At 47.4% G+C, this 20440-nt stretch overlaps 1 protein-coding gene and 1 long non-coding RNA gene across 5 annotated transcripts in view; one reads left to right on the forward strand and one right to left on the reverse strand.

Annotated features, from left to right (window-relative positions):
* The window catches only part of LOC146861251 (uncharacterized), a 75468-nt gene extending 64424 nt beyond the window's left edge, over nucleotides 1-11044 (reverse strand). The window contains exon 1 of the long non-coding RNA XR_014978930.1: nucleotides 10972-11044. This is a non-coding gene — a long non-coding RNA (uncharacterized LOC146861251). The remainder of the gene's footprint in view (nucleotides 1-10971) is intronic.
* The window catches only part of KCNH7 (potassium voltage-gated channel subfamily H member 7), a 1410086-nt gene that overhangs the window by 1382716 nt on the left and 6930 nt on the right, over nucleotides 1-20440 (forward strand). For all 4 annotated transcript variants that reach the window (XM_085645418.1, XM_085645417.1, XM_085645419.1 and 1 more), the window contains one exon: nucleotides 17522-17714. In XM_085645418.1, coding sequence (XP_085501544.1) covers nucleotides 17522-17714 — 193 coding nt within the window. The remainder of the gene's footprint in view (nucleotides 1-17521; nucleotides 17715-20440) is intronic.

Below are 20440 nucleotides of genomic sequence, written 5' to 3' on the forward strand. Positions count from 1 at the left end.
AGGGTCATTCTCTTTAAACGTCTGTATCACTATCTGTTCAACATTTATACTACTTAGCAAGGGCGTAGTGAAGCCCCATTATATCAGCTTCAGCTGGGGTGCCACTACAGCAGTTTTAATTGTATTCTGGCTTTCCTTAACTTCGATCTATGGCTCCTAGGTAAAGCAAGACAGAAGCAGAAACTAATACAAACAGAAATAATAATTTAACATGTCACAGCGTGGAAAGGTTGCAGAAGAAGTCATAAATGGTGACAGAGAAAATATATATATATACAAATGACAATAAAAAACTAGGTTAGAGGCACATGAAGTGAGAGAGCGGAAAGGAAGGAGGGTAGGTAGAATGTAAATAAGGAAACAAGAAAGAAAGAGAAAGGGAGCAAGATGGAAACAAGGTACAAAAGAAGAATTAAAAAGGAAGGACGGAAAGAAAAAATAAAGGGTTAAAGAATGAAGTCAGAAGAGAATAAAAATGAAGGAGTGAGAGGGTAGCAAGAAAGAGAATCAAGGACCAAACAAATACAAAAGAAAAATGGAAGGAGTTAATGAAGGAAAGCAGGAAAATGGAATGAAATAGTGGAAAGAAGACCCTCCAGAAAGAAGAAAAAAGAAAGAATGGAATGAATACAAAAAAAGAAAGAAGGTATAAAGAAAGGGGAGGCAGGGCAAGAAGATGATAAGAAGAAAGAAGGGAATAAGCAAAAAATGTAAGATTGGGAAGATTGAAAGAAAGAGGGAACGAAAATGGAAAAGGAATATAAAAAAGAACAGAAAGCTAGAAAGACAGATTGTACAACAAATGCATTGGCTTGGCTGGGTGAAGTACTAGGACAGGCATGAGCCATCAGACACTTTATCGGTAAAGTTTTCATCAGCCCAGCTGATAACAGGAGGGACTAAAAAAAAAAGAGCTGGTACCCAGAAACAAGTGCCTATGGGGGTTCACAGGCATACATTGATCACAAACTCCCCCGCTTACGTATTCATGAGGAGCAATGTAGGCTAGGGGGCAGCTTCTCCCAAGCCTGCATTAAGACTTCCTCTGCCACTGCCTTGCACTAGATCAAATTGTCTTGAGAGAATTGGAAATCATCCATGGTCAGATTTCAATCCGACCATGAATGAAATGCTCGTGTCTGTGCTGGTCGTATCCATTTTCTGGCCAACAAGCACAAAATGTGTGCAAAGGCAGACTCATGTGAACACCACATTTTGCACATGCACAAATATTATTCTGAATTAGTGTATAGGAAAATAAACTTCTGTGAATCAGGCTTCAGGTCTATGTATATGTGTACGGCATTCTGAAACTCTGGCCCAGATTTACATATTTTTCACAGAATGCAGAGCAGCATTCACATGTTCTCTGTATTGCATTGCACAAGGGGGACAACTCAACACAGTGCCATATCTATAAGTACTGGTCTGTTGTCCCCTGCAGTGGTGCACAAACAGGCTGCCTTGCATGACTCACAGGGGCATGTTTACAAGCCCCTATCTCCACAGGAACGTCACTTTTAGTGACGTTCCTGTGGCGATATGTGCTTTGCCTTATTTACAAACCAGCATTTAGCCACTTAACATGACTTAACGCTACCTTGTAAATAAGGACCCCTCCCATGCTATACTTAGCGTGAAAGTGGTGGGCATTGGGTGTTACGGTGGGCGTTCTAATGCAACATCCATTGATTTTGACGCTGCCCCATATTTACAAGGGCGGCGTAAATATGGGGCAGCGACAAAATTAAGACCAGGAAGGTTCCCACCCACTGGATGTGTGCTGTGCACTACGGCACACATGCAATGTATTGTTTTTTATTTTTTTTAGACAACTTTATACATTTTCTTTCAGTTATTAGCACCTGCTTTAAATTGGAGTTCATTTCTTACTCAAAGTCTGATCTGTCTATCTTAGTAAATCCGGCTTTGTGTGCTGTGAGGAAGGGCTATGTTTCTGGTGCGGCTCTCTCTCGTGTTCATTGTTTTTATTTATAACAATGTGTTTTGTATTGTGTGCTCCACCAAATACCTTCAGCACAAGCCTGAATTATGGGTATACAACATTCCTGTAATTAATGTTCTTTTTCCAGTTTCACTAGTTTAAAAAAGAGTTGTTTTGAATATTTTATTGTGAGCCAAAGACAGGTATCTCTCCAAAAGTTTAAGCAATCCCAAACGAGTTTAGTCTGCTTAGGGTGAGTTTGTTGTTGATTATCTTTTGGTAATACGTACCTTTGGGAGATGGCACGAAAGAGAGAGAAAGTAAAGCCAGGCCACTGATTCTGTGTGTGTCCCTTCCGTTGAGTGTATCTTCTTTACCATGCTTTCGACTGGATGACTTGTATCCTTTCACTGCTCACATTCAGGGAGCTACTTGTTTCTTTTTAGGTCTCTGCAGCCTGATCAGGTAGTGTGGCGCAGGGTGTTCTTGTGGCCTGTGACAATTGGGGCAGAGCCACGGCTCTCCCTCGCTGTTGTCTCCAATGCAGCCAGCACTCCGACAACAGTGTGATTAATGGTCACACATCGGTTCCAGTGCTGGCTGACGTTATGTTGTGAGATTGACAACTAAGGGGCATATCAGCAAGCAGGCGATGAAAAATTATCGCCGCTTTAGCGTCAGTTTTCGGACGAAAAGCGGCGATAATGTTATCGCTTAATCAGCAAGGTCACGCTAACGCGTGATTCCTTGCTTTAGCTCCCTTTCCCATAACGCCCACCTTTGCATCTCTAATGAGATGAAAAGTGGGCGTTCCGTCCCAAAATAACTGGAGAAATGTCGCTAACCGACATTTCTCCAATTATCAAGGGAATCGCTAACAGGCATAGCGATAGGAAAAGTAGCGCTAACGACCGTTAATGCTACTTTCCATACGCCTGCTTTCACCCTGTCTTAGCCATTATATACAATGTAAGGTGGATATAATGGCTAAGTATGCCCTGCCTTATCAGCAAGCTAACGCCAAAATGTGTGAGATTATCGCTGGATTTCCAGCGATAATCTCACTTTTGGCTGTTAGCGTGAGGAATTTTATCGCTTTTGAGATAAGCGTTGCTCAGCGATAAAATTCCACGATAGCCGGCGATAATTATCCTAGCGCTAAGTGCACTTAGCGATAATTATCACCGGCCCTTGCTGATATGCCCCTAAATTTCAACAACCTTTAACTTTTGGTACCCTGACATCTCTGGGTAGGTTTGCGGGTGGGGGCTGTGTCATGTCCGGGAAGGTGCACACATAGGACCTAGGCTGCTTACACACAAAGAGGCATATCAGCAACAACCGGTGATAATTATCAATAAGCGCACTTAGCGCTAGGATAATTATCGCCTGCTACCGTGGATTTTTATTGCTGAGATAGCGTGCTATCAGCAACGCTTATCTCAAAAGCGATAAAAATCCTCACGCTAACTGCTGAACGTGAGATTATCGCTGGAAACCCAGCGATAATCTCACGCAATGTGGCGTTAGCTTGCTGATGGGGCCTCACAAACTTAGCCATGATATCCACCTTCCATAGGATATCATGGCTAAGTCAGTCCTGAAGCAGGCGTAAGGAAAGTAGCGATAACAGGGGTTATCGCTACTTTTCTTGCCGCTATGCTTCATAGTGTGGGGCTTGATGATAGGAGAAATGTCGCTTAGCAACATTTCTCCTGTCATGTCAGGTCAGAACCGCCCACTTTGCATCTCATTAGAGATGCAAAGCTGGGCGTTAGGAATTCCTACGCTAACGCAAGTTTTCACGCATTAGCGAGAGCTTGCTAATTAGGCGATAGAATTATCGCCGCTTTTCGGCCGTCGTACCCTGCTGCTGATCCCCATTATAGAGGAGGCGGGACTGCTGCTGGAGCAACTTCAGGCCATCCTATTAAGTGCTGATCTCTCTGTCTGGCAGGGACGGGGTGGTCACATACCGACACACTGATGTCTGCAGAAAGCTGGGCCTGCGAATCCTCCCAAACGGCTGGAGTGCAAGTGAAGTGTTCATCACCCAAGCTACCTGGATAGTCTGCTCACGCAACTGGTTAGCAGCAGGTCTCATCTTAGGGAAGGAGTCAACATACTATTTTATAAGATTATGATATTTCAAGCAATTCAGTAGCATTTACGAATGACAACGGTCACCCGTTGTTTATGAATAAAAAAAATTACAGAAGCTTTTGTTCCGACCATGTCATGTTAAAAGCTTTCTCAGTGACGTCATTTAAATAGTAAACATCTGAGCTGGAGACAAATGTTACCAAGAGAGTCCCAGCTAGGTCCTCATATGTGCTGGTCTGCATCAGTGTGCTTCGTTTACCACAATATGGCAAATTGTGCTTATTTGCCCAGGATCGCACAGCACAAAAAAAGCTCTCTCTGTGACCTAACAATTTCCACTAACTAGTTACATTTGTATTGCATCCGCCTCGTGAAATGTCAGCTTGTGGCTTTTGTATCAATGTTTATAATTTCTGAGGCTAGTGCTTTTGCTTGTGTGGGGGGGGAGTTATATGGAGGCATCTAAATATCTGACGTGTGCACCATTCAGTCATTTGCAGCCAGGAAAGTGCTAGTCTCTCCGTAGGTCACAGGATGGAGGCAGGTATTGCAACTCGTGTCTTTGGGATGGCCTACATTTTTTTCACGGCAAGGCGGCAACGGTACACACACATCACAAAGGTCCTGAGAGCGCACCCAGAAGTGTCAGTGACTGTAACAGACCAGTGAGAGCAGCCTAGCGTGGTGCCAGTGAGTGGCCAGGCAGCAAAGAGGCGAGCCAGCTAGGCCTCTCTCAGAGACAGCATTCACCTACCACACTACCTGCGTGCCCCCTGGCCGGCCAAAGATACTCTATGGCTTAGCCTGGCACTGCAGTGAAGATGAAAGATGGCGCGTAGGCGAGAGCCCAGCAGAGCACTAAAGAAGTGCAATATGGGCGCGGGTTCAAATACATAATGGCTTACAGGACAAAACATTTTGCCCATTCATCTTCAGATCTTTAGATAAACACATATAATATAAATAACCCTACTCCTTAAAAGAATGATAAAACATGCAAGTTACAAAAAATTGGGAAAACGGACTTTTTCTTCTACGTTTTCCATGATAAAAACTCAGCTGGTTAGTCAATGCCGATGTTGTGTGAGGGCATAACCACAGAGACACAGCACTGAGCACAGGTTTGCGCAGTGGAGATGAGTGACTCTTGTATAGTGCTAAAAGGCCCCAGCCAAATGGAAGCATTGGGAATGTGCTGTCAGAGGGTGACATCCAGATGGACTACTGCCTGCCATACTGGGAGATCACCGCCGGCCCAGCAGTGATCTTTGTACCTTTCCTGAGCCCATGGTCCTCCTGTGAAGGCACAGAATGTTTGTTGAGCAGCCGTCATGTTTCAGGTGGACAAACTTTCTTGATGATCAAAAACAAACACCTAAAGCTGAAGTTTGTTTTTGAAACATTTGCATGTTTTCTGTTTGGGGCCAAAAAAGCGGAAAAGTAAAAAAGACACCAGAGAGTGCGCTCTGCACAGGGCAGGCAGTCTGGTCTTCTGCTCGTTGTTTCAGCTTCCTGCAGGCTGTTGTTGGGAGGTTTTTAGAGGTTTTTACTCGTACCAGTGGAGGCACAGCCATGGAGAACCTGACTCTCCCTAGAGTCTGGGGTTCATCAGCAACACTTCCCTGCTGGCATCTAATCCCTCCTGAAGCTCTCTTTGTCTCGCTGCAGGTCAGGTGTCTCCTGGGCGTCCACCTTCTGCTTCTTCACCACTGTCCCTGGATGCAAAAAGAGACAGACCCGCGGCTCTTCATCCCCTCTGGTGAGCAGCGGCGTGGATGTTGACTCACTACATGTGCTCAGGCAGCAAACCCTGGGACACTGAGGTCACTGCCTTCAGACACGGCCATCACCGCAGCAGTCTGCCCTGCAGAAGACTAAGGATGGGGGCTAGAGGGCAGAGAGGGTTGCTGAAGCCCTTTTAGAGGCAGGCTGTCTGGCAGTCTCATTTTAGACCGCAGAGTGCAGTCTGTGGTTTGCTTCCAATGCACAACTTTATTTCCCACATGTTTTGGGGTAAACAAAAATTATGTTTCTCGGACCAGACCCTTCCTGCTCCCAAAACTGGCTGTAATTGTCAGCTGAATTTATTGCAAAAAAAGACCACCCTCTTACTGTTACTTTAAACTTTCTAACAACAGGGGTGATATTTATAATATAAGGCAAGTCGGGCAGAAGGCCGAGGTAACATTGGAAGTGCAGTTGCTTGCCTTCCAGTGCTAAGGGACTCTCAATGACTCTCTGGAAGCTAAGCTAGGCGCTATATACATCTTTCCTGCCTAGAACAATGAGAGCCAAAGAGGGGTCTGGATCCTGGGACCTCAGAGACAGAAACCCTACTATCCCGCCCCCCCATGTGATCAATGGTCGATCACATGGGGGCTGTGAGGGGAAGAACATGCCAATACTTTTTTAATTTTAGAAAAACAGTTCCTCTACTCTTTTGTGCAATGACGACCGCCCGGGGACAGTTATTTCTGGCAGCTGAAATGCTTCAGCTGAAGTGTAAGGCAGGGACTCTCTTGTGCTGTGAAAACGAGGGAGGGGCAGACAGCTAAACCAGCCTTCTTTCCAGGGTGTCTGCTGCCTGAAAGAAATGCAAATCTGCGCAACTGGTAAATCTGGAAATGCAAAGGGAGCTCGGAAGCCTTGATGGAATCACGTGCAGCATTCTGATGTGGCTGATTTATTCTTTTGAGTGCTATTGTAAGGGACCGCCAGCTGAGCTGTGAAGTGAATGCTTTCAAAAGACCGGTTTAAAATAAATTGCATTTTGTACAGTCTGGGCGTTACGAATATACATATTTTGGAAGCATTTTTTTATCTTAAACTTTTTTGTGCATTTTGTAGCAGCTTATCTTGTACTGTGTGTAATGCAAGTTTGAAATAATGACTTACAAGTTCACAGTGCTTTCTGTCACAGACTGGGACCTTGTAGCACTATTCTCCAAAGCACCAACCAGGATTCGATTCTGTGTCCCTCTAGTGCAATGCATTAACTAATAGAGGTTCCATAACGTAGGATAGTGCATTTTCCACTGATTACTGTAACTTGCATTTCATTATTATTTAAAGCTGTGTGTTATTTTATATGTTGTACCTAATGGCAAAAGACCCAAAAAAGATACAGAATATTTTGGTTTTTTGCCACACCTTTGAGCACGTCCTCACGCTCACTCACCCCTCCCCCATTGCATTCAGGATCAAATTTCCCATATAGTTTTTAATGCAGTTCGACCACTGCATATAATTAGGCAGCTGAGGGAGAGTCCCCTCTCCTAACTGAGTGGGGTGACTCCGTCCACCTGTATCCACCCCCGATTTGTGCCCTGTCTCGCCACTCCTTGCAGCCCCCCAGGCACTAGCTTAGGCGTTTAGGGGTTAGAGTGGCCAGCCCATAACACAAGTCAGTCGTCTAGGAAAGAGGTGAGCGCTACCTCACATAAAAAGGTGACCTGTGTTCTCTCTCCCAAGAGATAGTCTTCATTTACCCTAGCAGGTGGGTGTGCCAGAGAGGTGGCCCAGGGACACTAAAACCTGGCAAGACCTTGTCCCCATATTCAGTCCCTCTTGTATACAGCTGATGGAGTTCGCATGCGTCATGAGAGGGGGTGTGAGGCCCATGGAGCAGTCCTGCCAAGTGCCACGCAAATCGCGTTGGGTAAAGTTAAATTCCCTAATTACCGCATGATCAGTAATGTGTCATGCAAACAAGATGAAGAGAAAGCTAAACAGGTTGTCTCTAATTCCCTACCGGAGAATGGCTCTTTTTAGGTCGAGCATTCGAGACCTATTGTAATTTCTTATGTTGGGTTAAAGCCATCCCCCACCTTTTGATTTGTTTGTTTGAGTGTCCTACAGAAATCATTGCTTGCCAGTGGTCAGTCCTGCCTCTTTGTCCCTCCTTTCTCTTTTCCGTTCCTCCAATGCAGCAGGGACTAACTACTGTCTCATTCTGCTATGGGTGTTTATGTGGTCTAAGAAGGACTATTGTTTTTCTTGGTCTGTTACTGTTTCCCTGTGTTCAGCTTCGGTGCCCTTGCTGCTTACATGGAAATATAGCATCCTTCCCATATCATTTTACTGCCCCAGTTGTGTTGGTGCTGCCTCAGGCACAGTGCCTCTCACTGTCCCGCTCTGTTTATTGTATTTAATTAGCTTTTTAAAACTTTTCGCAATTGGGCTTCTTTCTGGTAGACTTTGCTTTATTTTGGGCTTTTTAAAAAAGGGGATTGGGCTTTATTTATTTATTTGAAAAGTTTTATAGAGCGCAAACAAGACCCCAAGGGGTATCAGAGCGCTGTACAGAATTGTCATCAGTAAATATAGAGAAAGGTAAGTGAAGTTACAACCTGTGGGGAAACATTCAAGAATAGAGAGTAGTGTGTATAAAAGGAGCCATAGAGCTCTCCGACTAAAACATCATACAGTAGAAAGAACCAAGATGTGTGATGTGCATCAATGAATATTAACAAAAAGGAAACGAGCAAACAAAAAAATCTACATTTGATGCAGTTGAAGGAGCTATCGATGATCAATACAAAAAGACGGTAAAAAACAAATTGTTGAACATCAGTGAAAGTACATTGAGATTTTGGTTATTAGCAAAACACACGAGCATGATCAACGCATTAATGTTCAATTGCATACACAGAGCTGCAATCATGGTTGCAGCCGAACGCGTCAATGAGCATCGCTGTATGGGGGCATCTAGGTGTCTTTTATTGGAATGTAAGTGCCCTGGTGAGTAGCGCTCTCCCAACACAGCTTTTTTTTGTTGTTGCCATTTTATATAGTGAAAACGTGACCTGCCAGTATGACAGCGCTTTACATGAGCAGTCGTGAGAATAAGGGATATGTTTTAACTCATAAGATGCTTGCTCTTCCTGCCGTTAGGCTACAAAAAATATGGGGGAAAGAGAGAGGAATCAATTGATATTAACCTCCCATTTAAGGACACTAGCTGGAAGCCGTGCCCTTCCAACATGGCGCCGACTGCAGCTTCAGTGTCTCGCTCTTTTTACGAAAGGCAGGGGGTGGTGGCTTTCCTCTGCTCTGGGACGTGCCCTGTGTCCTTCCAGTCAGCTTGTGGGGTGTGCTGTGGATGGACCCTTTGTCACAGAGTGAGCGTGTTCTGAGCCCTGCATTTTTTAAAATTAACATAGTCAATAATGGCGGGCGCGCATCTTGTTTCCTCTGCCACCCGGTCTCAACTATACAAGCGAGCGAGATGGATTAGCGTTGTCAATGCTTTTTTTCTTTAATAAGCAGGCCGCTTCATGAGGTGCGCAGCGTCTTTTCTTTAATGAACACATCATGCGCAGCGCTTTCTTTTAAAAAGCACAGCTCTTAACAGCTCTGCTGCTGGGCCTCCCATCTCATCTACCATCCCAATGCAGGAGGAGCGCAGCATGTTTTCTTTAATAAATATGGTGCCCGCCTGTAGTGTCCTAGCATGGACACGTTCTAGTGTTCAGAAGTGTAAGTCATACACTTTACACCCACCCACCACCTACGTCACTGGGTCAGGTGACTAGGCTAATAAAAGGGCCGAGCGCACGTGCTCGTGGCCAGTTAACCCACTACCATCTACCATGTGTCTGCGTCCGTTATTACTAGCATGAGGGCCTAGGGCCCCAACACCACATTGGCGACGAGGGTTGTGAGCCCCAGCGTGCCGCAGCAGCCCTTCTGTTCGTGAGGGGGAGAGGAGTGCTCCCACTGAGGTCACCCCCCCTCAGCAAGCAGGCACGGACGGCGCCCGAATGCCGCCGGGCGTGTGAAGAGCCCCGGCCATAAGCGGTGACCGGGAGCCCACCCCGCACCGCCACGAAGACTGGTAGGCGACGCTGTGCCCCAGGGAGGAAGCGTGGCAGTCGGGTGCCCACCCCGACCTGCCGCGGTGCCTAGAAGCACCCAGAAGGAGAAGTGCCGACCGTGCAGAGCCCACCCGCATCGGCCGCGACCTGCCCGGTGAAGGAGGGGCAGTGCGGACCGTGCGGAGCCCACCCGCATCGGCCGCGACCCACCAAGTGGCAGCGATCCACGCGGAGCCCACCCGCGTGGAAGAAAAGGCCCGCCGGCCGAAAGGTGAGGAGCCGCGCTGAGCGACGCCCAGCAGAGACGAAAGAAGCGGAACGGAAGCGGGAGCCCACCCCGTTCTGCCCCGGTGAGGAGAAGCGAGCGGCACCGGCGAAACCCCCCCCCGCATGGTCCGTGAAGGGAAGGGACCTGCCGCGGGGGTGGGAGAACTAAAAGTAAAAGCGGAGCCCACCCGCGACGAACAGTATAAGCGGCACCGGCGTAAAAGAGGAGCCCACCCTCAAACGCCGCATCGTGATCCCGTCTCCCCGCCCGCTCCCCGCGCGGCATGCTGGCCGAGTGAGGCTGCGGGGGCGGGAGGGACAGAAAGAATCGGCGTGCGGCCCGAGGCCGTTGTTTGAAAGTACAAGCGGAGCCCACCCGCAGTATGAGCAGGTACCTGCCTCCCCTATTCCAATGCACCGCCCTGAATAGCAGCAGCACCACTCCCCCGCCCCGGCCAGCGAGCGAATGAAGGAGCTGCCGTGGGCGGGAAGAGCAGGCGGAGAACAGCGCCGGCACCCGGGGAGCACTCCCGAGCGAAGGGACAAGGACATCGAGCCCCGGTGGTGCCTGCAGACGGGTGCCCTGATCGATGGCCGACAACCGACGATTAGGTGCCTGAAAGCGCAAATGCAGGGCAGCGCGGTGAAGCGCGAGGTGCCCCAGGCGAGAGCAACCGAGTGCTCTGGAATCGAGAGGACTGCTAGGGGTAGAAGGGATTACCTGTGCACCCGGAGGAAGTGACACCCCCACCGCCTATCTCACACACAGAGAATTGCCTCGCCCACTGAAATGCCTGTGGCCCCCCTGCCTCTACAGTAGATAAGTGCAAGAAGACTTACCTGCTGGCTGGTGGTAGTCTGCACACCACTGGTCTGCCTGGCTCCGGCTCCCCTCCAGTTCTCCTGCTCACGAACGAAGCCTGGAAGAAAGGAAAAGAAGACAGGGCATAGAGTTCTGGCAGCGAAGAAGGTTGCTGCTGAAGCAAGAGAAAAGCAACACTGCCACCCAGTGGCCACTGGCAGTACTGCAGCAAGAGGAAGATCAACAAGCCTACAGCAAGCCAAGGAAGTCCAGCAGTCACAGGAGACCGACGGCTCGCAGCGCAAGGGAGAAGAGGCAGCAAGGCAAGTACCGCAAGGTCTGACGGAGGCGCGATGGTGAGCGCACGGGAAGGCGACGGAGGCGCACAGGAATGTGCCAGAAGCGCAGGAACGCGACAGAAGCACAGGAAGAAGAGACGGTGTGCCACAGGGATGCAGCGCCATCCCACAGCAATAAGGAAGAAAGAAGACAAGGTGTCAAGCCACATCCACCCCAGCGAGGACTGCGCTGTCGCCGCATCAAGTGGAGCGAACCCTCGAGAGAACAAACGGACTCAGCGCAGTTGTACCCCGGACGCGGAAGGTACACTGCAGCGCCTACAGGAGAGGAACCCACTGAAGAGGATGGGCACAGCAAGTATCCAACACTGGCGGGCAAGGATGTCGAGCCACACCCAGTGGCGCCAAGAAGCCACCACATCCAGTGATCATGGTACAAGGAGCAACGCTACACTGAAGATGTACCACGGCGGTACGAAGAGTAGCACGCACCAGCGCCTGACAAGGCAGCGGACAAAGGTAGTCACACGACGCGACACACCTCGTGAAGCCGGCCAGCCAAATGGTCGCACCACAAAGGCCAAGCCGACCTGCCAAACGGTCGCACCACAAAGGTCAAGCCGACCAGCCAAATGGTCGCACCACAAAGGCCAAGCCGACCTGCCAAACGGTCGCACCACAACGGTCAAGCCGACCAGCCAAATGGTCGCACCACAGAAGCCGACTCGCCAGGAGTTGCACAAGGAGGTGACCGACGCACGGGTCAATGAAGCTACAAAGCAAGAGGTCTGACGACAAGACCGAAGATATCCTGCCAGTGATCGGCAGCGCGGACCGTCAAGTGGTCCAAGAAGCTCAAGAAGAACCAAAGCAACTGGTGAAAGGGAGAAGACCGAAGCGGACCATGAGCATGGCCCCACGAACTTCAACCGAAGTAACTGGTGAAAAGGTGAAGATGAAGAGAAGGTCACGACCCTAACTCGGAATGCTGAGGAAGATGAAGAGAGTGTTCTCGGACGAGGACAAGACCAGGGGGAACACGTGCAGAGTGCGCGCGCTGCATGGAGAAGCCTGGCCAGATAAGAGGAGAACAGAAACGGTCCAGAGTAGGTCGTGAAGCGAAGAGATGAAGAGACCAGAGTGGCACGTCCGCCACTACGAAGAAAGAAGATATCGCAGTGGCACGTTTGCCACTACAAGAAAAGAAGAAAGACGATATCGCAGTGGCACGTTTGCCACTACAAGAAAAGGAGAAGAAGTCAGAGTGACATGACATCCTCACGGAGAAAGAAATAGAGGAAGGAGAAGAGTGTGGCAAGACTACTCACACCTCACAGACAAGGAAGGTGACAAGCGTCAGAACACAGTGCGCAAGTCCTGAAGAACACCCGTGGCACGGATAAAAGACCATCTGTTTGATGATGCTTTCAGCACACCTGGGATCTGCAGAGGTGAGCAGGCCGGACCATTCGAAACACCCACCTTTGGGGTTACACGGACACTGGTCAATGCCAGCCGTGGTGACTCAGGGGCAAAGGCCTCAGGGATGCCGGTGAGAGAGAGTATCCCCGCGACGAGAGATGGTCATCAGCCGCCCTTCAGCAAAGGTCTCAGGAGGATGAAGACTTCGCGTGCTAAAGACAGGAGCCAACAGCCACCCTCCAGGTCTGACTGCGGAATCTGAGGTGAGACCTGTCGTCTCCTCCGCACCGGTACTTATCGGCATGGGAGTAACACGATACAGGACACTTAACCCAGGCCAGATCTGAGGAAGAGGGCCTCAAGGATATCCCGTGGCAGGGGAACACCTGTGAGAGGGGCATCCTGGTGAGAGGGGTGTCTTGCGAATAACCCGTCTTTCTGCAAAACAGAACACACGCCACAGATAAAGAAAAGGACTGGACTAAAAGATAAACGGCAACATCTAGCGTTGAACCACAAGAACTCAACTGTGTTTGTCGCCAAGAAAGTAAAGCGAAGAAAAGACTGTGAGAGCAACTTCAAGGCAGAACCGTCAAACAGACTAACTCCATCGAGCACCCATGACTGGTGCCACAGTGAACTGGTGATCGTCCGCGACAGGAAGAACATCGTCTGTGACTCCAGGCTGCTGAAGCGTGAGCGACTCTGCAGAAGTTTAGTCACTGTATTACGTCTGTATATATATTTCTTTCTCCCCTAGGTTGGACATTTGACACCGGGTTTTTGTTATTAAAAATTGGGAGGAATGTAGTGTCCTAGCATGGACACGTTCTAGTGTTCAGAAGTGTAAGTCATACACTTTACACCCACCCACCACCTACGTCACTGGGTCAGGTGACTAGGCTAATAAAAGGGCCGAGCGCACGTGCTCGTGGCCAGTTAACCCACTACCATCTACCATGTGTCTGCGTCCGTTATTACTAGCATGAGGGCCTAGGGCCCCAACACCACACCCGCCTTGATTCTGTTTTTGTTCTTCAGCACAACTCTCCTGCCGCCTCATAACTACCCTTGAGTTGGCGGTTTATACTGCTGTCTGCTGCGCTGCTGTAGGTTCTGCCAACCTCAGATATTGGCGTGAAAGGAAATACTCAGAGCAGATACATACACAAAGCCTCAGCGAGTGGCATAGAATCCAGGAAGGAGGCAGACTTCACTCAAAACACAGGGACGCAAGCGGGCTGTACCAGACACATGGGTCGGCTTCTTTTTAATAAGTGATAAAAACTTGTGTCATCATTCAACTGTTCCTGATATGCAGACTGAGCAATCTGCTTTGAATAAAGTTGTGTGTGTGTGTTGTGTGGTGTGCGGGTGTATGTGTGCACGTTTGTTGTGTGCCTGTGTGTTCATACATGCGTGCGGTCTCTCCAGACTCTGCTATCTGCACAATCTTTTCAGAGTGAGCGGTCTGTCCAGAGCGTGAGTCTCTTCCAAGTGTGCCTCTCTTCTGGTGCTGGCAGCCCCTCGCCTCTCTTCTTACCCAGGGCCACGATTCAGGAGAGAGCAGAGAAGTGATTTCAGCTGGATTATTCTCTGCATGTCTCTGCCTGGGGCGTCTCTCCTGTGCAGAATCTCCGGCTGTTCCTGGGTGCGTTTCACGTGTGCGTGTGCAGGTATGTATGCTTGTGTCTGAAGCAGGGCTGCGTACATGCATGTTTATAGCTTTAGATCTTTACATGTACAATGGTTACATGTCTTTACGTGTGTGTATGATTGTACATGTGTTTTATGTGCATGTCTATTTCTGCATACTTGATTGTGTAATCAATGTATTTGTGTGGGGGAAGGGGTGGTTTACATGTGTGTTTAAAGTACCATGCAGGCGCATATGTATCTGGAGTCTTTGTTCTTGATCTGATTGTTCCCGTGCATCTTCCGGAAGTGCATGGTTACGTAAAAGTGTTTGCGTACAAACATGGATACAGAAGTGTTTATGCTTGTGTGCATGTGTGTAGGTATGGATGCGCATGAATCTACATGTGCATTTACATTACATGACTGTTTATACTTGAATCAATAGACGTATATATGTATTCAGATTATATGCGTATGTCTGTATTCAGATAACATATATGTGCATCTATAGGTATGTGCCTGTACATATTTATCTACTGGGCTGTTCCTGAGGTGGGACACTCTGATAGTATGGCATTGCACTTGTAAGTGTGCATGGTTGTCTCCCCGACATTGCCTGTTTAGGTGTTCTTTATACACGTGTCCACATGTACGTGTGCTGAAGTGCATGTCTGTGTGAAGGCTTGCACGGGCTTTTTGGGAACAGTAGTGAATTGTTCCAGTGTGAGTCTATGTGCAATATTTAATGTGTAGCTATGTTTGTGTGCGTGCCTCTGCATGTGCGAGGGCTGACATATCTTTGTATGTGCGTGCAGACTTGCAGGCCTGGCTATCTGTGTGTGTCTGTGGGGCGAGTGTCTCTCTGTGTACAAATTGGCCAATCTGTTCTCAGGTCTAGCTATGTTTGCATGGATGCGTGTGTATGTGTGTGCGAGTGCTTGTCACGTTGTAGGTCTGCTCCCAAATGTAGCTGTCGTTAATGGGTCAGTTGCGTGCATTTAAGCTGAACTGGTTGGTTGGTGTCTGTTGTACTTCTGTGTGATTGGGAATATTTTCCCAAATCTATCTCTCCATTTCTTTCTCTAGTGCTTGTATAGCTGTATATTTACCATTGCACTGATAATTTTGGCTTGTTTCCCCTTGTGGTGTGGGAAGTGTGTATGTAATGTGCGTGTCCCTGCTTAACCTTTAGCTGGGTCTCTTGGCTCTGTGTAGATGCCTGTTTGTGCATAGAAATGATAGTGTGTTTCATTGTAATATCTTAAGCTGCATGTTTGTCCCGTGTGTGTTTCTGTGTTTATGGATGTGTTCTTGGGTTTATTTCTGTGTTTCTGTGTATGGCAGTGGTCATCTATTTTTTCTGGAGCGTTCCATAAGATTGAGTTTCTCCTCTAAATGCACCTGTTACTGTGTGTTATTTTATGTTCTGTTCTGTTAAGCTTTATCGTACTTTGCCAGGTATTGTTATTGTGTGTGTTGCTATATTCTGCTGTGCACTGTCACATCAGTTCATGCTGTGTTATGCTATGCTAAGCTTTCTTATATTATGCCACACTGTTCATATTTCTACTGTATTATTGTGTATAGTATCCTAGGTTGCGCTATGCCCTGCTAGGCTGTATTATGATGCAAGTCTGTGTTATGCTGAACTGTCATCTCACATTAAGTTGTGTTATGGCATAGCACAGTGGGGAATGGTCAGGTATGGGGTATATGAGTTTGAGTGTGTATGGTATACTGTATATTTCAGCACTATAGCGCCTATTCTTTGTGTACCAAAAGACACCAGTGACGGTAGTCACACTACTAACTGCCGTCGTCCAATATGTCCGTTTGTTTCAGTGTCGCCCTCTGAACATAAGTGCACGCGATGCAATGTTCAACCCACCATAACATAACGGCCTGACTGCCTGTTGTAGTGGGGGTCGGCGCTTCACGACGTCGTCGCACCACACACACAATCAAACACGGCGGCGCCTGCATATGTCTCTGACAGAGGAGTCTGGCTGGCTAATGCATTGAAGCAGAGCGGAGTGTAAAACCACTGGAGCGTTGAGCTGTGCCAGGGAAGGGACGTCCCCTTCTTGACACTAACAGTGCAGCACTTGTCTACATAACGTAGCGCCACAGTGACATCCTGCGCAGTCAAAGCACCGTCAGTATCCAGTGTTCTCATCTTACTATTATTATCACCATTGGGAGGATGAGAGGCTGAGGTGGCCACGGTGGACCTTCAACCCTGTAATCTTTAGGTTGACCATATTTATTTCTGCAACAGGTGTGTTAACCCATTGAAGCACGTGGTCCATATCTGACACCAGTTACATGCAGTTTACAAACAGGCTCTCTGCAGGAGACACAGTAACCTACTGAGCTACGTAGTGAAGTCTGACATAGTTACTTGCTGATGTCTGCAGCCTGCACATTAACCCATTAAGTAGTTTTGTCATATTTGACACCCTACAGTATGCATGTTATAATTAGATCTCTGCAGCAGACACTTTAACCTACTTGACTATCTAACCAACTCCAAATCTTCGACTTGTCAGTTTCACAACATCTCGGACGTCTAACATGGGCTTCAATTGGAATTCCATAGAGCATATTATCAAGCCCATTATCGCCGTTTTAGCGGCAATTTTCTGCCGCTAAAGCGGCGATAATTTTATCGCCTGGCTTGTTAATATGCCCCCAAGTGTCATCTGTTATCTTGGAATGGAATATAAAAAATACGCAGAATGTCAGATTCTTATCCCATATGTATGCACATGCATGGTGATGTGCAGGTAAGTCATTACTCTAGGACGCCATTGTGTCATGACGTGTTTGCGTGCATGTATGTGTACACGTCATTGCGCTCCTTATTTTTTTTTTGTTGCGATTGTGAACACCATCAGCAAAAACATTTCCTTTTCGCCGATTGTACGCTGCCAATAGTTCTTAGAGGCGAGACATGTTACCTTTTCCAGTTCTTGTTTAACTCTTTATCACAAATTGTAACATTTTGTGCGTTTGTTAGTGTGTGTTTGTTTAGATTGCCGTTTATTTTTTAACTCCATATAATATTGAAATTGTTTACTAATAAATACGAAATGCAGCATTGTAGAACAGGAAACAATATCTAGCTAATGCACTTTTTTACACTTATGAATACACCTATGCATCAATGCGGCAAACTAAAAATAAATGCATTTTAATTATATACTTCCTATATGTTGTTTCATTGCAGACTAGAATCACAAATGACTGCGGACATCCAGGCCATTCTCCAGCTGCTTCAGAGGCAATCCGCCCTGGTCCCACCCGCATACAGTATTGTGACAGCAAGCGCCGAATATCAAAGGCCCCCGATGAGACAGATGCAGATCGTTCGACCTGCCACCGCCATCAAAACAGACAGAAGCTTTAGTACGTCATCACAGGTAAGTGAACAATGTAGGTCACAACTACTGGAATATACAGGACCCAAGCGTGAATGGTCAGCTTTTCATGTGGGCAAGCTACACACTCACTAATTTGCATTAGCACGGAATTTGCACCAGTGCAATTCTCACTCTACTTCACTGTGCTAAGTCAATAATGGGAAAAAACGCACTTCTTGTGCTATTTGTATCCAAGATTTGCATCAGGTTCTGAATGCCGCCAATCAGAAGTGCGTGGCACTAACACCTGCAACTTGCAACCTGATAGTTATCCCTTCACATTAGTTCATTTTATTTATTTACTCTAGGGCCCCACTGGCAAAGGCAAACTAAACGTTCGCATGAGTAGGGTTATGCATCCTCTTTTTCTCAAGGACTTCATGCCTACTGCATGTAAATTTAAGATTTAGTGACATTTGTGACCTACCTGTGTGACCTAAGCCCAGTGGCGGCTGACAGCTAGGGGGACTGGGGAGGGGAGGTGTGCAAACCAGTGTCATGGCATCCGAGTGGAGAGGAGGAGGGATGGAAGTAGAAAGCAGGAGGAAAAGAAAAAAAAGTAACTTACCTGGCTTGCATGTCCTCGCTCCTCCCAATCTTCTTCTCCACTCTAGCATTGGCCCAGCCAACTCCCTTAACCTATCCTGGTGCTGCTCTCATGGCCAGGATTGGTTAAGGTAGTTGGCTGGGCCCACGCTGGAGTGGAGAAGATCAGGAGGAGTTAGGGCGTGCAAGCCAGGTAAGTGACTGTGAGAACAGCACCAGGATTGGATGAAGTGGGCCGGCTGGATGCTCCTTCAGGCCCTGTAAGCCTGTGCTTGGTCTCCACGTAGCTATTGAAGACAGCTAGGTAGAGAGCTTCAAAGTGCGCATGTCACTTTGGCTGGCGCAAGAGAGCCAATGCACACTTTAGAGCATCCAGCCAGCCACTTCTCCTGTCCTCTGCTACCAATCGGCAGCAGAGGACATTCCCTGCATATCTCTGAACTCGGGGAAGGCTGGCTACTGCAGTGTGGTGAGTGTGAATGTCGGAAAAATAAAATGGCAATGAAATCTTTTCATTGCCATTTTATTTTTCCTAAAAGGCTCGCAGTGGGCGTGGGGGGGGGCTGACGCTCCCCCGCCCAAGTGAAGAAACTGCTGCAGCCTAAACCTTGGTACACGTGTTGTCTGCTTTGCAGAAATTCTACAGTCATAGGGTTGGTGAAATGTCACTAAAATGTTTCTTTTACCAGGAAAGTATGTTTCAATGTAAAGGATTCTCTTCCTCGATATTCTCCTGAAATATTGTGTGTGTGTTTTTAGCACTGCATACATTTCCCTGCAATTATACATATACACCTGATTATTCTGGGCTTCAATGAAGGAGTCAGAATGGCACATGGACCAGAAAATTCTCCATTTGCATACGGGAGGGTTGAGTGGGAAATACTTTAATCTACTATCATTTCCATAAAAAACAAACAAAAGCAGAATGTGTTTTTTTTAAAGTTCCTCATTTGCCAACAGCAAGTGCAGCTAGCGTTGGAATACTATAGGAACAATAACCCCACCAGTCTTAACAGCCGGTTAGTACCTGATGTCAACACAGATGTTAGGGAGTATGGAAAGTAGTTGTTTCTTCTATTCAATTCCTTTATTTGACACCTTATCAATACGTTCCTATTCTTTTATACACCTTAAACATCTGTGTGTGTTTTGAAACATTCTTTTTTTTTAACTTCCTGTGTGAAATGGGGTGTTGGATGAAGAGAATGTGAACCCTTTTCAAGCTGCAGCCACCATCATTGTCAGTGTGAACCACAAAAGTCACTAAATTAACCTGTGATTAACCCTCTGGTTGTTTGGCACAAAAGCAGTCAGGCTTAACTCAGAGGCAGCGTGTGAAGTATTTATGCAGCACACAAACAGTAATAAAGTGAAAACACAACACAAGGAAACTCCCACACTAATTTAGAAAGATAGAGTAAAATTTAATAAATTGACACCAAAAAGACAAATATCCAATCAGTAGAAGTGGAGATATTAAATTGCAGAGATTTAAGGTAAGTATAGCGCCTAAATGCATAAAGCACCACTCATGGTTATCTAGTCTTGCGATACCGGGTGAAAGTCACAAGTTCAGGCTGACTGTGATGATGCATTGGCCAGATACAGGGAACAGGGTAGTCTTGCTGAAAAAGTTGCCGTCCAATGTACGGCGCGAAGTGTACAGTTTGTGGTGGAGGAGTCCGCGAGGAGTAGGGAGATTGTCATGAACGGTTGGCGCTGTTCCCCAAAGAGCAGGCTGGGTGTCGCTGATGGTCATCGATGTAGCACAAAGATTTTATCAGGTGTAAGAGACGGTCGTGGATGGAGCTTCACGTTGGTTGTCACCGCGGGCTGCCCATGCTGTAGGGCGAAGTGCAGATCTCATATTGCCAGTCGTTGCTGCCAGTCACTGTAGTGCAAAGAGTCATGTTCACTTGAGCTTTGCATTGGTGGTCAGTGCAGGCGGCAAGATCTTGCTACGAAATGAAATGTTCACATTTGTGAAGTGCCCAAAACATCAGGGTGTCTCTTTTTCTTTTAGGAAAAGCTCAACTGATGCCATAGCAAGGGTCTAGGATCTCGGAAACACCTCTTGGGGTTCAGGTACTAACTCCAGCAGAGCCCAGCTCAGGCAGATCCAGTCATGGGTCCAGGCAGGTCCAGTGCAGCAGGTCAGCTGAGCAGTTGCAAGCAGG

The sequence above is a fragment of the Triturus cristatus genome, chromosome 3_1, assembly GCF_964204655.1.
Source record: "Triturus cristatus chromosome 3_1, aTriCri1.1, whole genome shotgun sequence".
Taxonomy (NCBI): Eukaryota; Metazoa; Chordata; class Amphibia; order Caudata; family Salamandridae; genus Triturus; species Triturus cristatus.